General features: G+C 40.4%; 1 protein-coding gene across 1 annotated transcript in view; it reads right to left on the bottom strand.

Moving 5' to 3' along the window:
* Window positions 1–327: 327 nt before the first annotated feature.
* Window positions 328–23,783, bottom strand: part of stpg2 (sperm-tail PG-rich repeat containing 2) — a 47,470-nt gene continuing 24,014 nt past the window's right edge. The window contains exons 11-14 of the mRNA XM_068566682.1: window positions 10,238–10,403; window positions 8,250–8,365; window positions 845–1,045; window positions 328–389 (exon numbers count right to left, since the gene is read on the bottom strand). Coding sequence (XP_068422783.1) covers window positions 878–1,045; window positions 8,250–8,365; window positions 10,238–10,403 — 450 coding nt within the window. The 3' untranslated portion in view covers window positions 328–389; window positions 845–877. The remainder of the gene's footprint in view (window positions 390–844; window positions 1,046–8,249; window positions 8,366–10,237; window positions 10,404–23,783) is intronic.

Here is a 23,783-nt window from a genome sequence, read left to right as displayed (position 1 = left end):
CTGCAAAGGACAAGTGAGTTGAAATCGTAATGGTCATGTGATCCAGGGTTCCTGTCATTAACCAGTATGAGCAGCTCAGTAAAATCTCTCTCGCAAAAACGTCATCATTTTTAATCTTTGTCAGATCGAATCTTTTGATGCTGCTTCAGGAAAACAAAGAGACATCAAGAGGAACATGCTTTCAAAAGACCTCAGGCAATATTCACACTAATGGCTTTTTAATTGTTATTGATTAGCAAAGTGGTTTATGCAGAGAGAACTGATCCATAAAAACAGCTGAATCAGTGAGTCAAACTTGTCATTTCTGAAAAAATGAGCAAACAATCAGCTGTAGGTATTTCACTTTGGGACAGTGAATGAAGATCAGCCATCTTCCTCCAAACTGCTGCCTGAAACAAATAAAGCATGTGTTAATCTGTCAGTAGTTTTCTCCGATAAATTCAAGAAAAACATCACAAGTAATTAGCTACTCGGGTTTGTAAATGAACTGTGAGAAACATTTCTAACACCTGAAACACTGAAGGCAATCACCAGAGAAACACTTCTCGGATGTTGCTATTTCATAGCTAATTTGGGGTTTTGACACACACAAAGCAAAATAAAATAGCGTTCAATTGTTTTTTTTTAAGTATAACTATTGCAAAATGAAAATATATCTACACTTCTGTTCATGAAAATAATAAGCTAAGTAAAGGTACAATTCAATAATTGAAAATAAGCCCACTCGTTGTCGATTATATATTCAACAGAAATGGGTAGGCATAAATATTCATGAGAAATAAGCTTTCCACAGAATATGAAATGAAATGTGATGACCTTAAGCTTGACCTTAAACCCCACTCACCTTTCTCCTCTAAACTTTGACCCACAAAAAGCGCTAAGAAGTGCTGGTGTCAATGAAAGTGTTGGGTGCGGCAGAGTTAAAGGTCTTGTTGGCCGTTGAAGGGCCAGGGGCCACACGGGGGGAACAGCAGGGGCCCAGAGGGTTATTGAGCGTCACATTGAAGGTGCCCTTCACTACTGTGTTCATGATGCCTGGACTCAACTGCAGAGACACAAACAGAACAGAGATGAGGGACGATGACGGGTGATGAAGAAGGTAAATAAAATAAGAGCAATACACTATGTGTGTGTGGATATGAGGTGTCTGAAATGCTGAAAATACAGTTTCTTGTGTATTAAACAACAGTCACTCCCTTTATGCAACCCTTTAACAGATGTAAGAAGATCTACACAACAGGCGGATATTATGAAAAAAAGCGATGACAAGGGAAATGTCTAAAAGTTGTAAACACAAGCTGGTTGTCTTTGAAGAGGAAATACTATACGGCTTAGATAGAAAGAAAGAAACACACAAAAATGAATGGATGGTGGCAAATATGATGAAATGGGGACTGATAGGTAGTTGACATTTTACTTTAAAACAGGAGTAATCTGCAGTTCTTGGCGTTTTCTACAAACTGCGTTTTGTCCGTCGAGTAAAACTTCCCATAAACCGGGTATTGAAGATAACGGCCTCGTACGAAACTGCTTCACTACATCTTCCACGAAATGGAAAAGTCACCAAAACACAGAACTTTTTGAAGAATGGAGCCTCACGCAAATTTAGCATTATTATTAATCATGATATGAGCATAATTTAGTCATACATACAATTTGACGGGTTTTATACCTTCTGTACATCAACCTGCTGGTGGTTCCACAGAATTGTTCCAAAACATAAGAAAAGCAACTAAAATGAGTATTTTTGCAAACTTGTGAGTGTCCTGCCTGAGCGGAGGCGTTATCTTTGACTTTACGTCTCAAAATGGAGTGTGAAGCACACGATTTCTCAACTCAGATATATTGCTTCTGATTTCCAGACTGTTTTCTTCGTCATCTTCGTCTGGTCCTTGTTCAACTTTCAAAAAAGGTCATTGGGCTGTAAAAGTTAAATACTTATTGACTGCATTAAAACTTTAATTTTCAACAACTCGCATGGAAAAACTAGTTATTCAAATAAAAACATGTGTCTTTTTGCGAGAAAAGTGGTCATTGAAGGTAGTCTGCTTCAAAAATGTGTTTTGCTATTTAGTGAAGTTCTCATCACATCCTGATTGCAATAAATAAATGAAATGATCTGAGCAAAAAATGACATTTTGTATATGTGCCTGTCTATTGGCATCAAGCTCTGACCTTAAAATGACCTCCCAAACATACAAACACAAACACAAACACACACACACACACACACACACACACACACACACACACACAGGTACTGCCTAAAGAATCTACGTCTTTTATGTTACAACCCCCCCCCCCCCCCCCCCCACACACACACACACACACACACACACCAACCTCCCAGCGCACATACACAAATCAGTATGCCAGAGGTACCACAGCAGGATTTAGGTGCATTGGCGGGGCCGCTCAGATCTCAGTATTGATCCTAATGGGAAAAGGGTTGCGGGTTCAACTCCAGGTCACCCTCAGGGTTGCCCAGGAGGTCGGGAAGACGTGGAAGAGCTCTTGGAAGTGGCGACTCCACCCGCATAGCAATAATAAGGGAGATTATTGGATGTTTCACTAGGTCAGAGAGGGGCGAAGCAAAAGGGGATCCAGGCGGGGAGTTGGTGATGATGTTATTTGGTATGTATGTAGACGTGTTCAAGTGTGCACATAATCACAGAGGAGAAAGCGCTGGTTGCAAAGTCTTTCCCACAACACACACACACACACACACACAAACACACACACATATGTGACACAACAATCCAAGCTTCATCCTATATACACACATGCCGGCAAAACAAAGGATGCAAATTCTCTGTTGCTGCATGCACATTTGCTCGTACACTACACATAAGGAGAAGCCCTTGTTTTGCTACGCATCCATAATTCACGAGACAGAAACAGAAAGTCCTCATATCTGAATCCTCAACAACAAAATAGGTCGTTCGTCAGTGCAGTAACTTGATTTGTGAGACAGCTGTTTGATCTGCCACCTCTACGGGTAAGGTTTTCTTTTCATACAGGCTAAGGGTAATAAATGGTTAAGACTCCTTAGCAGGGAAAAGATTAACATCGCCATTTATTACTGTTGTTTTTTGGGTAAACCATCATGGGGAGAGAATGATCAAAACACCTTTTTATAGACAGACGGCTTGAGGTCAGCAGCAGTTCAGTGCTGCCCCGCCTGCACATGTGGAAAAGATTATTACAGGAATGAAGTTGAGTATGTACAGCGGTGATGTTTGGTGTCTGGGCTCTGACCTCATCTATCCCCAAACATCAAGCTCAGCCCAGTAGGGAGTGGGGAATGACGTAATCGTCTTCTCCCTAGCTTTCAGGTGGATGCAGGGCTGGAGGTTTGGCTTCAGAAATGCTATTTGGACACAAGCAAATGACAGCATATTTCCTTCAAATGTGTCCATTGTGACTATATTGGTCATGCTAACTTTACATGTACCATCTGGGTACCGGTAGTACATGTTTGGGTGAAACAAGGGCTCAGATGCAGATCCCTGTGCACTTAGTCTACTTGCTGTGCGAGTCGAAGGCCACATTGAATCATTTTTTGAAAACCTTTTGGGGACTAAGCACACACTAGACAGAGATTATATGAATGCATATTATAAATACACACATGTACATACTGTAAAGTCTTGCATCGCCTGTGTTACGTTAGGCTTTCCCACTCTTCAAACTCACATAAACAGAACGTTGCAAATAAAAAAAAATGAAAAGAAAGTTTGTGCAGAGTGGGTGTGTCGAATTCAAATGCAGCCACGCAGAGATATTTTCCGCATTATACATTATAAGATATTTTACCTTGCAGCCCTCATCAGAAATAATGATGAGAACGTGATGAGATGGTATCAGGTGGTGGTGCTCCCCACTTAGAAGAAATAAAAGTAGAACTATAAAAGCTCTCACAGGACGGAAGCGCATGTAGAGACATAAAGTGCACACCCTGAGGAAAGTTTGATGAAATGTCAGCTTTCTTTAGGACACCATCTGTTCTAGCTCGTAATGAATATCACATTAACTTGAGTTTCTTGTTTTGGCTCTGTATGTGCTTTGCACTCTGCAGGTTTATATATCAGCAAAGATCACAGCATTTAATTCATATTTGTTTCTGCTTGACGTCTGCTGCTGTGTCTATTTATGCCCCTGTGTTCCTCACATTCGGTTAAATTAAGCCCAACCAATAAGAGCCAACATGTGCTGTTCTGTGAGAAAGGTAATGGAGCCTCCTGAAGTAGGTGCCTCACATGGTGCACTTAAAGGAAACACTAAATGAGCCCTCACTGTGACCTAATGCCGCTCAAGTAGATGGCTCTATGACATTTCACGCATATGTTGGGGTGGATGCATATGCCAACACACTGACGCCATGCTGAACCGTCTGTTTCAGTGTCCTCAGGACACATTTACAGCTGTTGAATTTAACTCACCTCTCCAGCAGCTCGATTTGCCGCTGTCTGTCTCTCGGCTTTCTCTCCTTCTACGCTTTGCCAACTCCTTTACATCACTGTCTCACCTCTGTCCCTCCCTTCTTTCTCACCCTTGTCCTGTCGCTCTCACATGCCACTCTCTCTGCCTGCTTGTCTTCAGCGTTACCTTACCTCCCTCCTTCTTCACACCATCTTTAACTCTGCATGGCCTATGGCGTCTTTAAGTTTCACAGACACGCAGGTAATTAATGAAACGATACTTAGATGTGTTACACTGAAGCAAACGAGAACTGAACCTCCTCAAGTTCAATTGAGCCATTGCATGTCACATGACGCAACACGTTTGTATGAACTTCACATCAACATCTAGGCTCAAGTCCCAGAAAGAACAACTGAACAACTAAAAGGTGTCACCTGTAAGTTAGTTTAAACGTTGTGAAGTGAAGACGAGTTGAAACCTATATACGTACAACCATATTTAAATGTTACACTACGAAAATGGAAAGATGTGATTGTGAACGCAGGTTGGTGTTAAATAAAAAATACTGAAATTGTTACAAATGACATTAGAACAGTGCATTGATTATATGAAGTGAATGGGTCTTCCACCGTTTCTACCCATTAAGTTTGGGTTAACTCGTCATGAGGGGCACCAAAACAGCTGTTTGTTGTCTTAAGTGACTTTTCGAAGTTTAAGAAAATTACCCTGATGATTTTATCAGTTTAAGACTTAAAAGCAGAAGGTGTGTGTAGTACACTGTTTGGAGTTGGGTACATGTCAGGCTATACAGTCTAACTAAGAGACTGCCAAGTTGCCACATGGGAAAAGTAGAACCCATGGTGTTTGGGACCCGTCTACATTATGGAAGCACAACACGTGTAGTCTCTGTTGTACCCATTGACGGTACATTTGCAAAAACATTTCTGCTGCCATTTGCACTTAAAGAACACGTGTTAGCCCTGCTTGGTTGTGTAGGGGATTTGCAGATTGGGCACACTGGAAAGGTAAGCAGTCCATTAAAGGGCATTGGGACAGACTTGCTTATTCTTCTTAAACTGTGGAAGGAAACTGGAGCACCCAGATAAAGCCCATTTAGAGACGGGAGGAACGTGCAACTCCACACGAAGAGCCTTCGACCAGCCAGTGACAGAGTCAAAAGGGCCCCAGGACCTATGTATTGGTCTGCAATTAAGTTCTACATTGGTAAGCATCATTATTAGCTTAATGCCCATTAGAAAGCATTGCTATTAGCTTAGTTCGGTAGATGAACCCTTTTTTATTTTCAGCCAATTAACTCTACACTTAACATAAACCCTACACTGAAGTGGCTGCAGACACACACTTCAAAAGCCAAAATGCAGAATTTTGATTTTACTTTTAAGGTAATGCATTGGTATAATATGTGTTTAGGAGAGGAGAGGAGTGCAGGACTGTACGAGACACTTCAACTGTTTTACTAGCTGTTGTCAGTGAAAAAGCCACAGTTTCCCGTTAAGAGAGAGGAATGGCTCTCAAAGTGAGAGGAAGAGCGGGAGATGTGGAGCAGATAAAGAGCAGAAAAACACAGCATATGGTGATGAAAGAAGCACCAGCAGCATACATCTACATTAGAAGATAGAGGTTGCTAAAATGTACGTGGGAAAAATATGCACTGTGTTCTGCCTGCATTACTGGAGCGTAGTACTTACAAAGTGATGCAAACTGCCACACTCACATACTCAGCCTTTATTTTTATTTTTTTTAAACCTTAAGCATGTACCTAGAAATAATGACTATTCACACTGATTAAAATGCACAAGATGTCCATTGTTGAGGTCAGAAAGAAGTAGAATTTTGACACAAATCTCTTGTGTTCCAACGCCGAGACAGAAATGGATCACGATCATAAACAGTTCCATATTGCACGGAAAGGACAAAGAAAATAAAGCACTCAGAAGAGCTGGTGGATGGAGGGAGAGAGAGCTGCTCTGCAGAAAAAAGAAAGCTGGAGAGGAATGAACTTCATAAGAGTGAGGTGAATTTCAGGTAAGCTGTGGCTCTTCACTGAAACCTGATGAACTGGAATAGAGGATGGGGGTCAGGCCAAGCAATGAAATGCCACCAGCATTGGCTGCTTTCTTCATGCATCAAAATCACTGGCTTATTAATCAGATGCATGGCTACTAGCTGACTGGTACCGTTCAATCATTTCCAAGCAAGTAAATGCAGCAAGAACACATATTCTCACGTGTTTCTGTACCAAAAAGGAGATCCATCAAAAACAGTGTGCCATGCTAATGTATGATGCAATTTTTATATTAAAAAAAATGGGGGAATGGAAAGAGTGAGAGAGGCAGCATATTCAAAATATAGACCTAGGAATAGCTCAGCTTAAGTGTCGGGGAACTTCGAGTGAGCTGTTGCTCTGTACTGAAACCTGATGATGTGGAATGGAGCATTGTGTAAATTCAGGTAGCACCAATGACACGCTTCATAGGCCAGTTGGCGACAATCTGAGTAATGTCATCGCCAGTCATATTCAAGCAGGTATACAGTGTGACAATTACTACCTGACATATGTCACTGTATCCCTTTTCTCAACACATGACTGTAGTGTTCCCAAAGACTTTCATGAAAATGTAACATGTATTAAATAATCTTAGTCAGAATTAAGGGGTAGTAAAACTATCAGAAGACAATCAAGATTGGTTGTACAGCCCAAACAGCCCAATAATCCTACCGTGTGTACCCGGTTATGGGAACTATAATCCAAACAGTTACTAAACAGTTTTTCCTGAATAAACAATACAAAATCTGGGAGAATGAAAAGAGAGGGGTGTAGAGATGGGAACAGGCAGAGAGACCGAGACAGTGAACTCCAGAGGGATGACAGAGGGGAAAATAGACGGGATGAATCGACACAGACAGCAGACAGATAGAGACACAGGTAGACAGACAGAAGAGAAGAAAGAGCCCTGTGATAACGTTACACCCATGGACAAGAACATGATGATGAACTCTGTAGCGAGGTTTAAATCAAACTCAGTAGTTTTGTCTTTGATGTTCACCACTCAAAGTCAGGAGAGACTGGAAGCTAGCTCTTTCAATCATTCCACACGCACATGCACGCGCACACGCACACGCACACACACACACACACACACACACACACACACACACTCCTGCCGTTGTAACCCAAAGCTGTAATTCCTATTAAAACACACAGAAATGGAGCAGGGAGAGATTAGGTTCTGGTCAGGTTCCCTTACAGCTGTATTCTGCCTCGACCATAAAGTGCATTTGTCTCTGTCAGCAGTCTAAGGTGACTGCATTAAACAACATTACACTAAATAAAAATTGCACTCACTTTTCCCACTTTAGTTTAACCAGGCAGGTCAATTAAATACATTCTCCCACAAAGTGAAAAGCTGCCTAAAGCAGGAAACTGCATCATTCAGCTTCGTGTTGCATCAGCTAAGATTGGTCGAAACCACAGAAATGTATTGAAGTTTGGATTTTTCTTACAAAGCAATCAATTTCTTCTGCACAGCTCAAGGTCAGAGGGAGACATTTGATAGATTCTGTAAGATCAAAACATGAGATAATGTCAGGCATATATTTGTGGCCTCTCCTGCATAGGCCAGTCACACAAGCAGGGTCCGTGTGCGCACACCCACGTTTCATCATAACCTTAGTCGTGCACACACATCCGCAGTGACACTGATGTCAGTGCACTTTTACTGAATGTTGGTTGCTCAAGGATGTCATGTTGGGAGTGTGTTGGAATATAAGAATGTTTCACGAATGCAAAACTTTAACAGCGCTACCTGATAAGCGCATGGTCCAGGGTTGGCGTCCGCAGAGACCTTGAATCGATCTTCTCTGGAGGAGATCAGAGCCATTTGTGGGGAGGACTTCACACTGGGGTTGTACTGGCCAGGGCCTGATGAACACATGCACACATAAATCACACTCAAATAAATCCTTTCACATTTAGCTGCTTTAACAGAGGCACATAAGTACTTTAAAGACACTTTGAAGGTACTTGAAGCGCATACTGTGACCTTCAGTGAATGCAACAAAAAAAAAAGGAGGTTTGACTATCACAGGTCTTTATTTCACCACAGCTACTCATTCACGATTTTTAGTGTTACATTTGTGGGTTGAGGTAAGTTAAATACTTTTGGTCGAAGCTTCTAACTTTATGCACATTCTGCCTTCGGCAATGGTAATAGGTCTACAGCATAGCAGCTGTGGCCGATGATGTAGAATTGCTGGTATTTGAATCAGCCATTGCATTAAGATTGGGATCCATTATTTTGCTCAGGGTTAAAAAGTGGTAATGTTTTTCTTTATTCTGTAAAACGCTAGCCTGATGTTTTGCTCCTTGTCATTCATATTGGACAATCAAAGTCACAGCAGCGTGGGTGTATTAGTATGAATCAGAACTGAGTTGACAAGGTTTGCTAGCTTTTTCATGTGATGCAGTTTAATGTAACTGAAATTGCCTGAACTATGATCAAAGCTCAGACTACTAGAACACTGAACCGTCCTGCTGTCCAGCACCAAGACTTGGTAAACTGTGGAGATCAAACAAAAACTCTGCAGGGATTAGAAATAACTTTTGTCTTTTTGGGAAAAAGTGTATATGTTCGGGAAATGGAATGCAACACAAAAGCAGGTGTACAGAGCTCTATGTACATGGACACATTTGCGCACATGCTGATATGATAACAAACAAGGAAAGATGCACAAACCACATACTCATGGATATATTCATGGTGCTGCAGGTAAAAACAAACCACTTACAAGGACATTGTCGTTCAAAGAACTAAACAAAAGAAAAGTGTTCTTAAAATGAAGAAACTACGCCTCAAAGGGTTATACAAAACATTGTTATCGTAAACCTTCTATAAAACTTCAACTTTCAGTTTTTCATATCATAGAAACAACTTGTACAATCGATTGTGAAATGTTTAATGGGACCCAGGGCTAAGGATTGTATTCTGTATGTTAAAAAAGATGAGAAATATAGAAAAGAAATTCCATCCGTGGTCCAACATAGTTTTATAATAAGAATGCAGCAGGTGCCTGTCTCACCCAAAAGGTAACTGAAGTTCATGACTACAAAAACATATGATTAAGGGACACATACCAAAAAAAAACTCTGCACCTAAACAAATTTTTTTAAAAACAGAATCATTTCAGGTGTTTTTCCTACAGTAGTTCCTTTCTGTAGGGACTTTCTCACTATGAGAAATGTGATCATAGGGGACTCGGCATGATGAGGAATATAATGGGCCACAATGTTCTATATATACTGTTGGCCTATCCATGAATTAAATCTCAATACGGGCAAAACAATTGTATGTGTGTGTCTGCGTTTGTGCGCGTGTCCATGTGCTTGGGTCTGCACATCTGCCTCAGTGTGTGTGTGTGTGTGTGTGTGTGTGTGTGTGTGTGTGTGTGTGTGTGTGTGTGTGTGTGTGTGTGTGTGAAGAAGAAACACTATTACAAACAGTCCAAATCTATTTATATGCAAATTGGATTTGGGTTAAACGGTTTGGGGTGTCTCATGGGTTGAGTCCCTTGGTGAATGGAGCTAGTCATAAATTATCCAAGTAAGTCATGAATCTATCAATTTTGAAACAACATTTTCTATGAGTGTGTAATTGAGGTAAATATTAGGTTAGAAGCCTGCAGAGAACGAGCTAATTGGACTGTATTATGGTGGAAGGGGGAACTGGTTTTCAAACAGAGCGAGGGATCACTTTCTCTCTCTGTCATGCTGATCCTGTATGTTTGTGTGTGTTACCTGGTACAGTGGGGTCACAATGCAGGATGGAAGGATCCCGCGGCGCAGCAGAGAGGAAGCAGCTCTGTCGTCTCTTTGCGCCTTCATTTCGAGGTTCCAGGTAAGGGCGGCCATTAGCCTTCTCAAATGCCTGACTCACATTGTAAGTGTTGGGTGGCGGAGTATCCTGCAGAGAGGAGCGGAGAGCGTTTAAGTTTAGGTTTACAGCCATGTTAGTCGCTCTTTGAGGTTGCCCAAATGCTAACAGCAGCATTCAACCATGCTAAAAGGGACAATGCTAACACGCTGATGTTGAGCAGGTATAATCTGCCACTGAAACCAAAGGGAATGTTCTAGTTTTGCAAGCACTTGGTCATGACAAGTCTGCATTTTGATAATTTCATCATGAACGCAAAGGTCAGAGGATTAACATATTCATAACGACACATTGTCTGGGGACCGTGCATGCTCAAGATTTTGTACCAATCCTTGTATTAAATGTTGAGGTATCTTATTGAATAATGTAAATTTGACCTCCTGGTCAAGCAATATAAAAAATCAGAACCAGTCATTACAATTGATTCTCTGGACACCATCTCCATAAGATTTCATAGCAATTCATTCAATCGCTGTCAAGACATTTATTAACATTTCAGTATGAAACCCAAATGTTAAACTTATGCTTAAAAGTCACTAGAACACTAAAATATAATACGCTAAAAACAGACACACTATACTCATAATTTCTTTATAATGGAGGGAACAAACTGAAATATGCTGAAGGCAACATAAGGTCACCTGACACTGTCTGTTTGGGAACGAACACACACACACACACACAATAGATTACACAACTGACAGGTCCAGAGTATAACGGACACACACTCATTATAAATTACAAATGAGACTTGCTACAATCACCCATGTGTACACACTCATGCATGAATATCAGCGTACGCAAGGACATACAGTACTTGTCACATCATCTATGCACCAATTCAGACAACACACACACACACATGCACACACACACACATTGATATCTCCTCCATGATGCAAATGGGGGGTTGTCTAAAAAGCTGTCGTTATGTTTTTTCTCCACAGTGGGAGGAAAAATGATAGAACATATCAAAAGTAATTTCAGATAAATAGCTCATATAACAAGACCATTACATTCTTAGTTGTGCATGAATTGGCAATAATTAATTAAGAGCTAATTCACGGGGGCACTCTTGTGGATGTGAATATGTAACGGATCCCAGTTAGGAAACTGGGTGAATCATGTCACCTCGTTAGAAACTAGCTTCACCACCGCTGCAGAGGAATCTCAGATATTGGGGATTTGTCATGTCGGTGGGTCTTTGAATAATTGATGGTGAAAGGCTGAATATAGCTGCACGATCCACTTATCCTAAACATAGCAGAGCTGTCGTTTACCTCAAACTGTCATTTACCTCAAACTGTCATTTCCCAACCGCTGTTTTCGCCGTCTCCTCCTCGGTAGCTGTCCATCTTTAATCATTGCTAACCCAGGGCATTTAGCGTTTCATTATAGACACAGTGGGAGAGAAACAGAGGCCACCACAACACGTGCACGACACTACGACCTCACACGCGCACACTTTCTTAAGACACAAACTAATTCTGTGATATGTTGAAAGCAACTGTGGAAAATAAGATGAATTGAATGATGGTAAAAGAAACGAGGGTTATTGCACACACACACACACACACACACACACACACACACACACACACACACACACACACACACACACCTGTCGAGGGACCCTATGGTCCATATAATTAAACCTTAAATGGGGCAAACCACTGTTCTCAGTCACAGTCGTCACATATTGACAGTACTCAGGTTGACTTTAATTACACACCCTCTACATTTAGACAGTTAAATGCTTATCTTGCGACATACACACACAGCGAAGCACACAACAAACACACCTTTTCCTAACGATTCTGTCACATTGCCCTTGACAGTCTGAAAAAGACCTCAGAGTGCATATAGTATACTGTAGATGGCAGATACACATTTGTGGCAGGCAGCCAGTGACGCAGAATGACTGAAATTGAATATTGATGTGATGCTAGCATCAAGACAAATTGTCAGAGCTCGCAGTATATCTTTGGGTAAAAAACTTTCTATTTCTGATGCATGCTAGATGTTGTACTGTACAGGTGCACCGGAGTTCAAGTCAATCGAGACAACATAGAACTTACAATCAAGCACACCGTGAAAGGAAATCATTTAATCGCAATTATTAATCAAGAGTTAAAACTTCCTGCAAAACAACTTCAATTCTGCATTTGCTGATACGATGCTGTCAAGTGGCACTCTGTGCTTAAGCAGCGTTGAGTTCAGCCAAAATGCTTCACAACCATGCAAGATGCAATCACGAAACTTTACAGGTCGGAGGCACTTATGTACGGATGGACAACCCGTAAACATAATGCCTCTGGCCACAGCTGTTGCCGGCGTGGAGGCATAAAAAACTTCAGGTCACAAAACAGTGCAGCTGCACAATCCCCAAAGTCATTATAGTGGCTCCCCTGAGCACGACACATTGCCAGCTAAATTTCTCCTTCGATAGTTTATTCATGAAAAGTCTACACGACTCAGAGCCGTTACCTTGGCCAAGCACAATTAATTAGCAGGAAGGACTTTGCCAATTGTTTTACTTTTTGTTTTTAACATGTTCTATCTTCAAGATTGAGTTTCTTTTTGGAGTGTTTCTTGGCTGCTGGAGAGCAGCCTTTGCATTACTGGATGATTCCTTCAGATTATTGATGTACTTTTTATTGTTCAAAGGTGATAAATATCGTCAGATGCTAATGTGCCTTGGACATTGAGCAATATTTACTACACATGTGTAATGCATTTGGAAAGTATTAAAAAAGTCAAATACAGCAAATCTCATGAAGCTGAAGAGTAAATTCAGTAAGGAAGACAATCCCTACTCTTCGGTTCATTTATAAAGCCAACCTAGAGCACAGCCATTACTGTCAGCATCACTAACCTTGCTTTTCCTAAATCAGGATGGAATCGAATCGCTAAAAGACTTTAAAAAATCTGCACTTGTAATGAATTATTGTTAAACTCTTGAAATAGGGATGAACGCTTTGGTGTCCATCAAAGTAACTAATAAAAAAAACGCAAGGACTCTTTTTCAGGATTTAATCATATAGTCTGTAGTGTCTATCTTGAGTCTTTTTAGACATGGCAACATATGGAAATTGTATTTAATTAACTATAGTAATTCGATTTTATAACTTTAAACCCCATAAGATTCAGCGTACTTCGCTGTAACGCGTCTGCTTTCTACTGGTGCTACGTTCCCAATAAAATCATGACAAGAGAAAAAGTAATTCTTCTCTCCGTGAAAAAAGTAGTCTCATCAAGCTTATGCCTAAGCGAAACTTCCTCTGGCAACCTTGTGTAGTCTAACAGTCATGGCTGCTGGGGATGGAGACAGAAAACGAATATGTGCACACTGCACAGGGAAAGCACCTAGGAAGAAGCCGCCCTTGAAACAGCTAAAGCTGCATTTCAAACAGCTCTACTATATTGTGAAACATTTCATAAAAAAAAGCAAAGCGGCCCTTTTCATTAGGCCTACTTCTCTGTCTAAATAATGAGCCGTGACCATGCATGTGCTTTCTGCTCTCACCTTGTTTTACGAGCAGGTAAAATGCAAGAATCAACAACAGATCGTACCGTAGCGTCCTTTACATCCGATACAAAATGAAAAGCATATTTCCAGTTAAACAAAACTAAATGCAAACGCAAAGTCAGATGTTACTCGTTATCTTCCTATAGAATGTCTTCCACACCAAGTTCTCTCACACTAATGGCCACTCAAGTACTCCTGACAACCGCCACACTAATGATTTGGCTTAGTATGTACAGTGACAGCTTTGACTAATGGCCAGGCATAAGAGAGAGAGAGAGAGAGAGAGAGAGAGAGAGAGAGAGAGAGAGAGAGAGAGAGAGAGAGAGAGAGAGAGAGAGAGAGAGAGAGAGAGAGCTACCACCAAATCCCATTCTTCATCTTCTCATTACTCTTAGAAACCTTTCATTCTACCACGGATAGCAGGATGCTATTTTCAGACTCTTTATTTCCATATTTTGGATCAGTGTGCAATAGATAATATGTATATATATATATATATATATATATATATATATATATATATATATATATATATGTATATATATATATATGTATATATATATATATATATATGTATATATATATATGTATGCATATATATATATATATGTATGCATATATATATATATATATATATATATATATATATATATATATATATATATATATATATATATATATATATATATATATGTATAGGCGATGAGAATGTTCTGCACGTTTTCTTTAATTAAAGTCCAACTGTTGCATTTCCACTTTGAAAAAGTTGAAAAAAATGTGTAAAGGTTGTTCACGCTTTAAAAGCTGCACATCCTTAAAGGTGATATGTACCAGAATGGGAGCATTACTCCTCTACATCTTCATATAGCAAATGGGTTGTTTGCTGCTATATTAATGCTCTGAATATCTAACTTAGCACCTTGAAACTGGCCATTGCACCAACTGCACTTTAGTCTTTGGTCTTGCAGACATACAAGGGAGATAATGAGCATGTTGGATATGGATGAATGAATATATACTTTATTAATCCCCAAGGAGAATTTTGTTGTTGGAGTAGCAGCTTACAGACACAAAATAATATTACAATATCCCCTTTGAGAGTCTAATAAATAATAATGGTCACTTAAGCTTTGCCTCTTAACTCCACAGTGTCGCATGGGGTTCATTTGTATAAATAGTGGAACTTATTGGGAGGAAAGTGTTGTGACATTAAAAAAGTGTGGACAACTACTGCACAAAGAATAAACTCCAAAACACTCCATGCAACTCGACTTACAAATGTTGGTATATCTGTGAGTGTCCTATGAATACCATTATCACTCAAGATATGATTATAATGTATTCTTACACTCATCCTGACAATGATTACAAAACAATTCGCAAGCCTGACAATCAAAAGCAATGCTCTGTGGTGCTTCATTTCCTTAAGAAAGCCTTACTCATGTTTGTGTGATTCTCCAAACAAAATAGATTTCTAGTATTTAAATGAGTGAACCCAGCATTTGTTTGCTTGTTTTCTTCCCAAAATAGTCTATGTCATTCTGTGTCATAAGCACAGCTGGTGTCTCATCATAGAGCTTGATAACCATCTGTCTGATTTTAGTAGTGGAGGTGTCATAAGGCCTTAATGAGGTTTTAGACAGGTCTTCAATACAGATGGAATGACAGAGGGAAACCATATGGGTCCCATTTGCTTCCTATTCACACTTTATAGGCAGCAGTTAGTCCAACAATTTGCTGACAGCTTCAGTTTTCTGATGTTTAGTAGTCTTGTATATCTTGCTTTCTCCTTCATTATATACCCTTGCGTTATTGTCTTCTCTTTTGCCGTTCTCGCTCCCTGTAGTCTTTCTCTCTCATTACCTTTTCATACCTGCTGCTCCACTGCTTTATCTTTTTTTTCATCTCACTCTTCTTTAAATGATTGAAAAACTCCATCCTCCCACGCGTCTATCAAATCAACTGCATCTTCCCAGTCTTACTTTTTGGGGGTTTGGGTAATCTCGCTTCATCTCACAAGTGCTGTTTTTGTCTACTTTAATTTCTCTCATCTCACCATATCTCGACCTAAACAGCTAATCTGACTTTGAGTGGGAGGATTGGATTCCGGTTTGGATCTTGACCTCAGTGCAGTAGGAGAACCGAGTCTTACTGTAACTGTCTTCCCGTGATTTATTTACTGCAGTAATCAGTAAGTTTGTCTGTGGAGTCCGGCCAGTTTAGAGTCATGTATAAACACTGACACCCGCAGCTGGGTCTCTCCTGAACCACTAGCCACCCAGCAGAGGACCAGAAGGTGTGGTTGAGTGACCGCCCAGCCCAGGCCTCCTTACATCTTATTGGGCTGAGCTCTCCCCGTCGTTCCCCTGGCCGCCTGCCTGGCCGCCTGCGTGCTTGGCTCTTGATATCATCACCTGCTACTAAGCAGCTGTCCATAACCAAACACACACAAAACACACAGCTGCTGCATAAAATGGGTACGTGCCCACACCTGCATGTGGGTACACAAACACACACACACACACACACACACAGCTGCTGGCCACAGCTGGAGCCCATACCTTGGACCGAGAAATGGACATGTAGGCGGGCACATGCAAACACCGGACACAGCCGCTTACACCATGTGCATACTGCATCCACATGAGCAGTGGGGTGAAGAGGAAAAGGAGTGAGAGCGGAGAGAGACTGATTCATTCATACGGAGAAACAAAATACAGATATGGAGCAATTTGAAGATATAAAGACAGCCCATACGATGCATAATGGGACAGAGGGAGAGAAAATAGATACATTAAAAAAATAAAATAATAATGAAATTGTGAAAATTGGCGAAATCAGATTAAAGGCCCAGGCTTGGTATTATTTCACTTCCTCTAATCCAATCTAAAAGGGTAAAATAAGTTTTTAATATGTTTAAATAGTGATCTCTATTCTGGGCAGTGTCACAGGTCCGGAGGCATCTGCTGACGATTCCATTATTCTCAGATAGATAAATACAAATAGGAGCCAATCTCTCACATGCCCCTGAAGATTTTTAAAAGCAGGTCGATACAAATGAAATTTGACGGACGGAGCACGTGGCTGATTCTGACACGAGACAGAAAAGGTGCATCCGAAAAGGTTCATTTATCAAAATGATATACTATAGAAGTACTGTGTGTGACAGCAGCAACCTTGAGCATGGCTCTAGGTTTAAGACGGGGAGAAAGAAGACAATATCTCCTTTGTGTATGTGCTATCTTTTTCCAAGACAGAGAAGAAAGAAAATTAGAAATCAGTTCAGCTTTTCTCACCCGAAACCAGACAGCAGTTGGTGGTTGTTTGCACAAATAAAATAAGTGAACAAATGCAAAGGCAATTCTTACAAATATTTTAAAGTCTGCATTGTTTGCATTGGATACAATAGGATGGACTGCGCAAAGGCTTCCTCTGGAGTTGTGCGCATGTGCGAGAAATCCTATCGGCTTTATCCACCTTCACTTGTAAAAAGTCTTTTATTTGGAGTCAAGCTTTTTGAAGAAGGGCTGTTTTTCAGTTCACTTGTTTTATAACAGCAAGACAGCAGGGAGGTAACAATAACCAGGACTTCACAGCAAGACAGGAATTGAAGGAAGGCGAGAAACATAATTTCACCGAGCGTATGTGATCTTTCCCTCCAAGCAGTAACTTAGAGAGCATGCACACGTCATAAAATCTGAAAGTGCTACACAGACAAGTTCTCCATCTGTGCCCTGTCACACATTTTAAGACTCACTAGTTCATGCATGCTTCCTCATTTATTCCAGTCAATGAAGCTCTCTTTTTACTTATGTGTGGTTATTTACTTTCACTTGTCTTTTACTTCCACCCGTCCTCCTTCCCCGTGGTGTCATTGGAAATCAAGACAGGCTTAAAACAATGTGCTAGTGTTATTAAGAGATGTCAACGTAATATTTATATTAGATATGAATCACTGAATACAAATCAATCCAACCCAAGTCAGGAAATGAAGCTTACCGCAATTTATTTAGAGGGCAGATGAGGTCAGAAGTTAACATTCTCTTCCAGCTCCTAAAATCTTTGAAAACCATAACGAAACCATGCGAAAATATTCAACATTGACCATAAAACATATTAACATAAATGTCTCCTCAACTCCCTCACCTTTTCTCTGGCATCACCAACAGGTTAAACTTTCTATTTGTACACACAACATATTCAATTCTAATGAGAAGATTGCCATGAAATTCACTGAGCACATTCATTCACAAACAAATGTAGTTTTGGGGCATTTACTGAAATAACTGAGCTGTCGTTGTTCTTGCGAAGACAGTCTCCAAATTGCTTTATAATTTGTTGAGAATATTCATGCTCCTAGGGGGCTAATCTGCGTTGACTTTAATGGCTCCATGACCTTTCATGAGCACCACCATCAGAACAAACATTAGTTAAGAAAAGAACGATTATTTGTTTGTTATTTGTTGTGTGTAATTCTGTAATATGAGTCATGAACAGTGCAGCCTCTAGTCACTGGCTGAACTTTTAGTCCTTTTTCCTCATCTGTGTGCTGATTGGGCCATTATGTGATCTGAGCATCAGACTTCACTTAGATCCAGCAAACCGTTGCAATTAGAGACTTTTTTCCCACCAGTCTGAGACTCACACATCTTTTAATAGACAGCAATCTAACATATATTTAATTGAAGAGTAAAACAGAAAAAGAGCCCAGACCAAAGCGTTTAAGAATCCAGACGACGGCCTCAAACTGTCAGTAAATAATAAAACCACAAGGAAAAAAGGACTAAAGCACTGGACCTGCAGCTATTAATTCAGACACTTCAATTTACTGGAAAGGAAAATTCCTTCTGAGACACTAACTGAGACCCATATGCAGAACAAAGTGTAACTTAAATTATTTAAATGTATTCTATATATGTTGTATCTTGTTGCAAGGCTTCTCTCTTCATCAGTTTTTATTGGGTGGACCCTTCTGAGTCTCTTCCCAAGTCTAAAAACTGGACACAAAGAGCAAACGACCTGGGTCAAGACAACTTTGACATGCAGGGCCACAGCACTTGTCAGCTCAAGTGTTTCACATCAAGAGCATTTTGTTTGATTGCCTCCACACTCTGCTTCAGAAGTTGTGCAGGAGACGGGCTTATGATGATGTCGATGGTCTCAGTGTCACATGTGGGCCCCGCTGCTCCGAAAGCCGCTGAAGACTTACTGTGTGTTTAGAACGTGAAGTGAATTTCAGAGGCTGCGGGGGAGATTTCATACAGAGTCAAAGGAAAGATGCAAATAGACGCGACTAACCCGAGGCTAACGTACAGAGACAACGGACTCCAAAGGAGAGACTGAAAGCAAACAGCTTACAGTGAGTTTACAGCTAGCATGCAGTTAGCACAAATGCAGTTTGGGGCTAATAAACACTGTAGCGATTCAGTGGTGAATGTAAATGACACAACACACAATTATGAGCTGTGTTCAAACCAACAGCTGGATTGTAGCACCTCATACATTTCAATGAGGCCACCTCACGGTCCAAAATAGAAAATAAACTCAAAGCAATGTGACCTAAAAGCTCTGTATTGAGCAATCACGTACACGCAAGCGCACGTTCCTGATATATAAAATTGCTACCGTTCACCTGGCAACCATTTCAAAGGAGAATAAAACTATTGTTGCCGTGATAATTCTCCGGAAGTGGAAAACCTTCCTATTTGTATTACAGACAGCTGGGCAATGTTCTGACTTCTGATAACCCTTTCGAACTCGTGAAATTATTGCAGAGTTTCCACCAAGAAGTTCCTGGTAATTTAAGTCCGGGGATTACTTCTCAAGGAACTAAAAGGTTCCTTCAGCTCATTGTTGTCTGCCTTTCCAAAGACCTGTGAAGATTAGGCAAGTTAGTCAGCTGACGTAGGAAAAAGCAACATGACATGAGGGCTGCTGGTGGTCGCAGAGTGAACACAATCTGCAGCCTGCGGTTCAGTCGGACCTCCTTTTTTTTCTTTCTTTTTTTAATCGGTAGTAAGCATCAATCAGACATTTACAGATGTTTTTCAGACAATTGACTTTTTTGATCATGCTTATATGAACAAAAAGAGAAACAATGCATAACTAAGGAGTGATCTGTTATCTATTGTACATACATCTGCAAGTATCGATAGAAGTTCTGTTGAATGTTTCTGTGAATAAGGGCTGCTGTAATCCCGTAACTTCCCCACTGAGGGACTAATAAAGGACTATCTTAGCTTATCTCTTTAAGAGTTTCAAAACTTAGCAGTCTGCCTCCTTTCATTACGTTGCATTGGGCTGTTATTCCTGCAGCTGTCCAATCCCTAAATCTAGTGTCCAGTTTATTCGGTGTGAAGTCGGAATCATACGCACACCATTTAAGTGTTACAATATCTCCCTCTAATTTGTGTTCTTTTATAATGGTTTTCCATACTTCAAGAGTCCACTTCAACCATCAACCATTATCAGTAGTTTTTATGTGACCATGTAGGTTGCTATCAGCTACGATCGCCTGTATGGGGGTGGAGGTTATTTTCTCTTTAATGTTTTTCCATTAAGTCTTATACGATGGAGCGGACCCCCGTTTCATGTAAAGACTAAACAAAAATTTGAGTTTTTTTTCAAACTGCGACGACATTTACTGCTGCCGAGTCTTTACTGATGCACATTGTAATGATTGAGGGGCAAAGGAGAAACATTTAAGATATTGTGTACCGCTATAAATAACCTATTGTGTGATTATGGGTTATCTGTGCCTTTGAATGTAACCGCTGTAAAGCAATCAGAGAACCAAATCACTTTTTTTTTCTCTCATTCGCGGCGCTGTCTTTCTTCTCTTACAATGTTTGCCCTCCCAGCTTACTCACCCGATCTCGTCTTTTTTTTTTTTTTAAATGAATTACAAAATGGCAGCAAGGCCTAATTTTACTTTTAATGTTATAAAATGAAGAGAAATGTTCTCTTCTCGTCCTAAAATGTTCCTTAATCGACACTAGAGTACTTCATTGATTTATGAATGAAGCAAGTTGAAGCAGCGGTGCTGTGTAAACTCTTTTTTTTACACCATCACTATGTTCCTCCTCTCTGTTCTTCAAATATGTCTGTCCATCAGATTTATGAATTGTTAAGCAACATTTTAGGCGGAGCATAATGGCAGTGCTACTATCCGAAGCCTCAGGATGGAGGTGTCAATCAGCCCTTCTTCTCATTCGGTCACTCAATTCTGCATGTGGTACAACAATATCTAATATATATATATATATGAGGGTGCATATATAAGGACATGCATATAAGTATACTCTATTTACATTCTGGGTATACTTGCATCATCATATACATAAACATATGTGCACATGTGTGTTTATGGCATATTTTGAGCAAGTCACTTTCCCGGTATGTGTCCTATGTGGCAATGCTCTAATTCTCACGAGGACTCACATCATCATCATTACCCTGACAGCTGACAGTAAAATCCATATCAAATCCAAAACTCCATTTTCCTGTTTTTGTTCTTTTTTTTTTTCATCACCCGACTCCCTTGTCTCACATGGAGGCTGCACCATGACATGCCATTAGCTGCCCATGGATATATCATAAAAATGCAATGAAACACAGGGACAAAAAGTCAATAAGTGACATACCCCGGGCCGCTGTATATTTCCCTTTTCCAGATACAGGAATATCTTGCCCATGGCACATTACTGTCCATGCAACTGTCACCCTCTTTGTCTGATACCACATAGCTTTTATTTATTCATGCCACAGACATCAATGCCTCACTTCTTCTCCTCGTTTCCATCGTTCTTCGTCTGCAGGGTCAACCTTTCTTTCCCCCAATCTGTCCCTCCTTCCTCGCTCATTCCTTCATCCCTCGGTCAATCTCACTCTCCTTTCACTCTCAGTTAAATTTCACCTCCTGGATTTTTGTTATTTGGTTCATTCTGCAGAGCAGGAGGGGGTGATGCTGTGCTTCAGTTCGATAAATGTATGTTTAGCAAACACTCTAATTTTCTCAACCAGAGCTAATAGGATAGATAATTACATAGTATACACATTGTCTCCCTCTCTCTCTTCCTCTCTCTCGTTCATTACCTCCCACTGCTTCTGCCATTCAGTTTCATCTCTCCTCTCGTTCTCCGTCTTTCTCAAGCTCATTGTGTGTGGTATCTTTTTCTGAGAGCAATGTGGTGTTTTTCCACTTGTAATTGACATTAATGAGGTTTCCCTTGACTGCGTAAAGCCTCGTGAATGATGTCTGTCTGCGTCACTGGACCTGAAATACAAGAGAGTAGCTACTGAATGTGATTTGATGTAGTATGGCTTGTATGAAGACAAACTAGCGTCATAAAAGGGGGAGGGGGGGAAACACAGCAGTCCAGTCATAGCTTAGATAAAGTAGCACCTCCTGAAGTTATATTTTTGAGGCGAAGTACATGGACCCTATAGAGCCTATAGTCCCTGTAGAGCTACCTGGCATAAATCAGCACCCACCCAGCACAGGCGCATGAAGTATAGCAATTACTGTTATTTTTACCACTAAATTACTGGTGCTGTGAACCAAGTACCTTGTTACCTGTCAATCATGCTCACAATCAATCGTAACTATAAAAATAAAAAATCCCATTTGTGACCGTTGCATTGGAAGTCAGTGTATTCTCTCCAACAGCGACAGTAAGAGTTGCCATGTGATGTGTAAAGTGGCCCCTTTCTCTATATTTGTTTTTCGTTATTGAATGAATCCTGGCGACAATCACTGTCAGTGATACATGTAATAAAAGCCATGTATTAATATTGTCTGTCTGGTTTCATCTAGACAGTGACACACTGTGGAAGGAGAATTATGAAGTTTTGTTCAATGTCAGCAGAACAGATATTAGTGCAGATAAACTGAATTGTGTTTGACTGGCAGATACATTATTGCTTGCTTACATCAATTCAAAACAACTTGCATGGAGCCAACATTTTTTGCTGGAACAAGAACTTAATATTGTCAAATATTTGGCTTTTGAATGAAACTGAGAATGGATTATTATTTACTGATGTTACTCTGGGTTATATGAAACGTTTCAAAAAATATTACATAATAAACTAATATGAAACTAATATGAAGACAGTGGCTCACTGGGGACTGTGGCTCAGTGGTGAGCAGGGCCGTCCTTCAATCAGAGGATCGCTGGTGTCGATGTGTCCTTGAGCAAGACACTTAACCCTAAATTGCTCCTATAACTGCGCCTACGGTGTATGAATGCTTAATAATACTGATGTTGCACCTTGCATAGTAGCTCCTTTCATCAGCGTGTGAATGGGTGAATGATGTCACAGTGTTAAAGCGCTTTGAGTGGTCGGAAGACTAGAAAAGCGCTATAGAAGTACGGGCCATTTACACTCTTAGTATAAAGGAAATCCTGTGTCACTTGATTCATTTTCCTTTTGATACTTAAAGTGTGGAGGCTCCTGTTGTACAAAGCTGTGTCTTTGCTTCGATGGATTTATAAAACTTAGCATTGCAACATGGTGAGTCCAAGACATTGGCAACATGTTTAATATTCCATCCCATTTTGTTTTACTACTTTTTTCATGTTCAATTCATGAGTTCAACTCATGTTCAAATCTTGAGAGTTGATGGACTACGGTGCAAATTTAACCCGCTGCCCACATAATACGAATAGTGCACTATTAAGTGATAGTGCACTTCTCATTAAAGCTATTGACAACACCTCATTATTGAACCAACCTCCTTGACATTGACAATCCCTCTCTCTCTCTCTCTCTGAGTATAACAGTAACCGTCCATCAAGACCTCTATTAATCTCAACGTCAAACATCGACACAGGCAGACATGCATTAGTGAAAACTGCCTGACAGAAGCCATGTCAAAC

Source organism: Clinocottus analis, unplaced genomic scaffold (genome assembly GCF_023055335.1).
Source record: "Clinocottus analis isolate CAN_PGR_092001 unplaced genomic scaffold, fCliAna1.0.p SCAF_7, whole genome shotgun sequence".
In the NCBI taxonomy this organism is placed as follows: Eukaryota; Metazoa; Chordata; class Actinopteri; order Perciformes; family Cottidae; genus Clinocottus; species Clinocottus analis.
The sequence above is the reverse complement of the archived record's forward strand: the minus strand, read 5'-3'. Positions and strand labels throughout refer to the sequence as shown.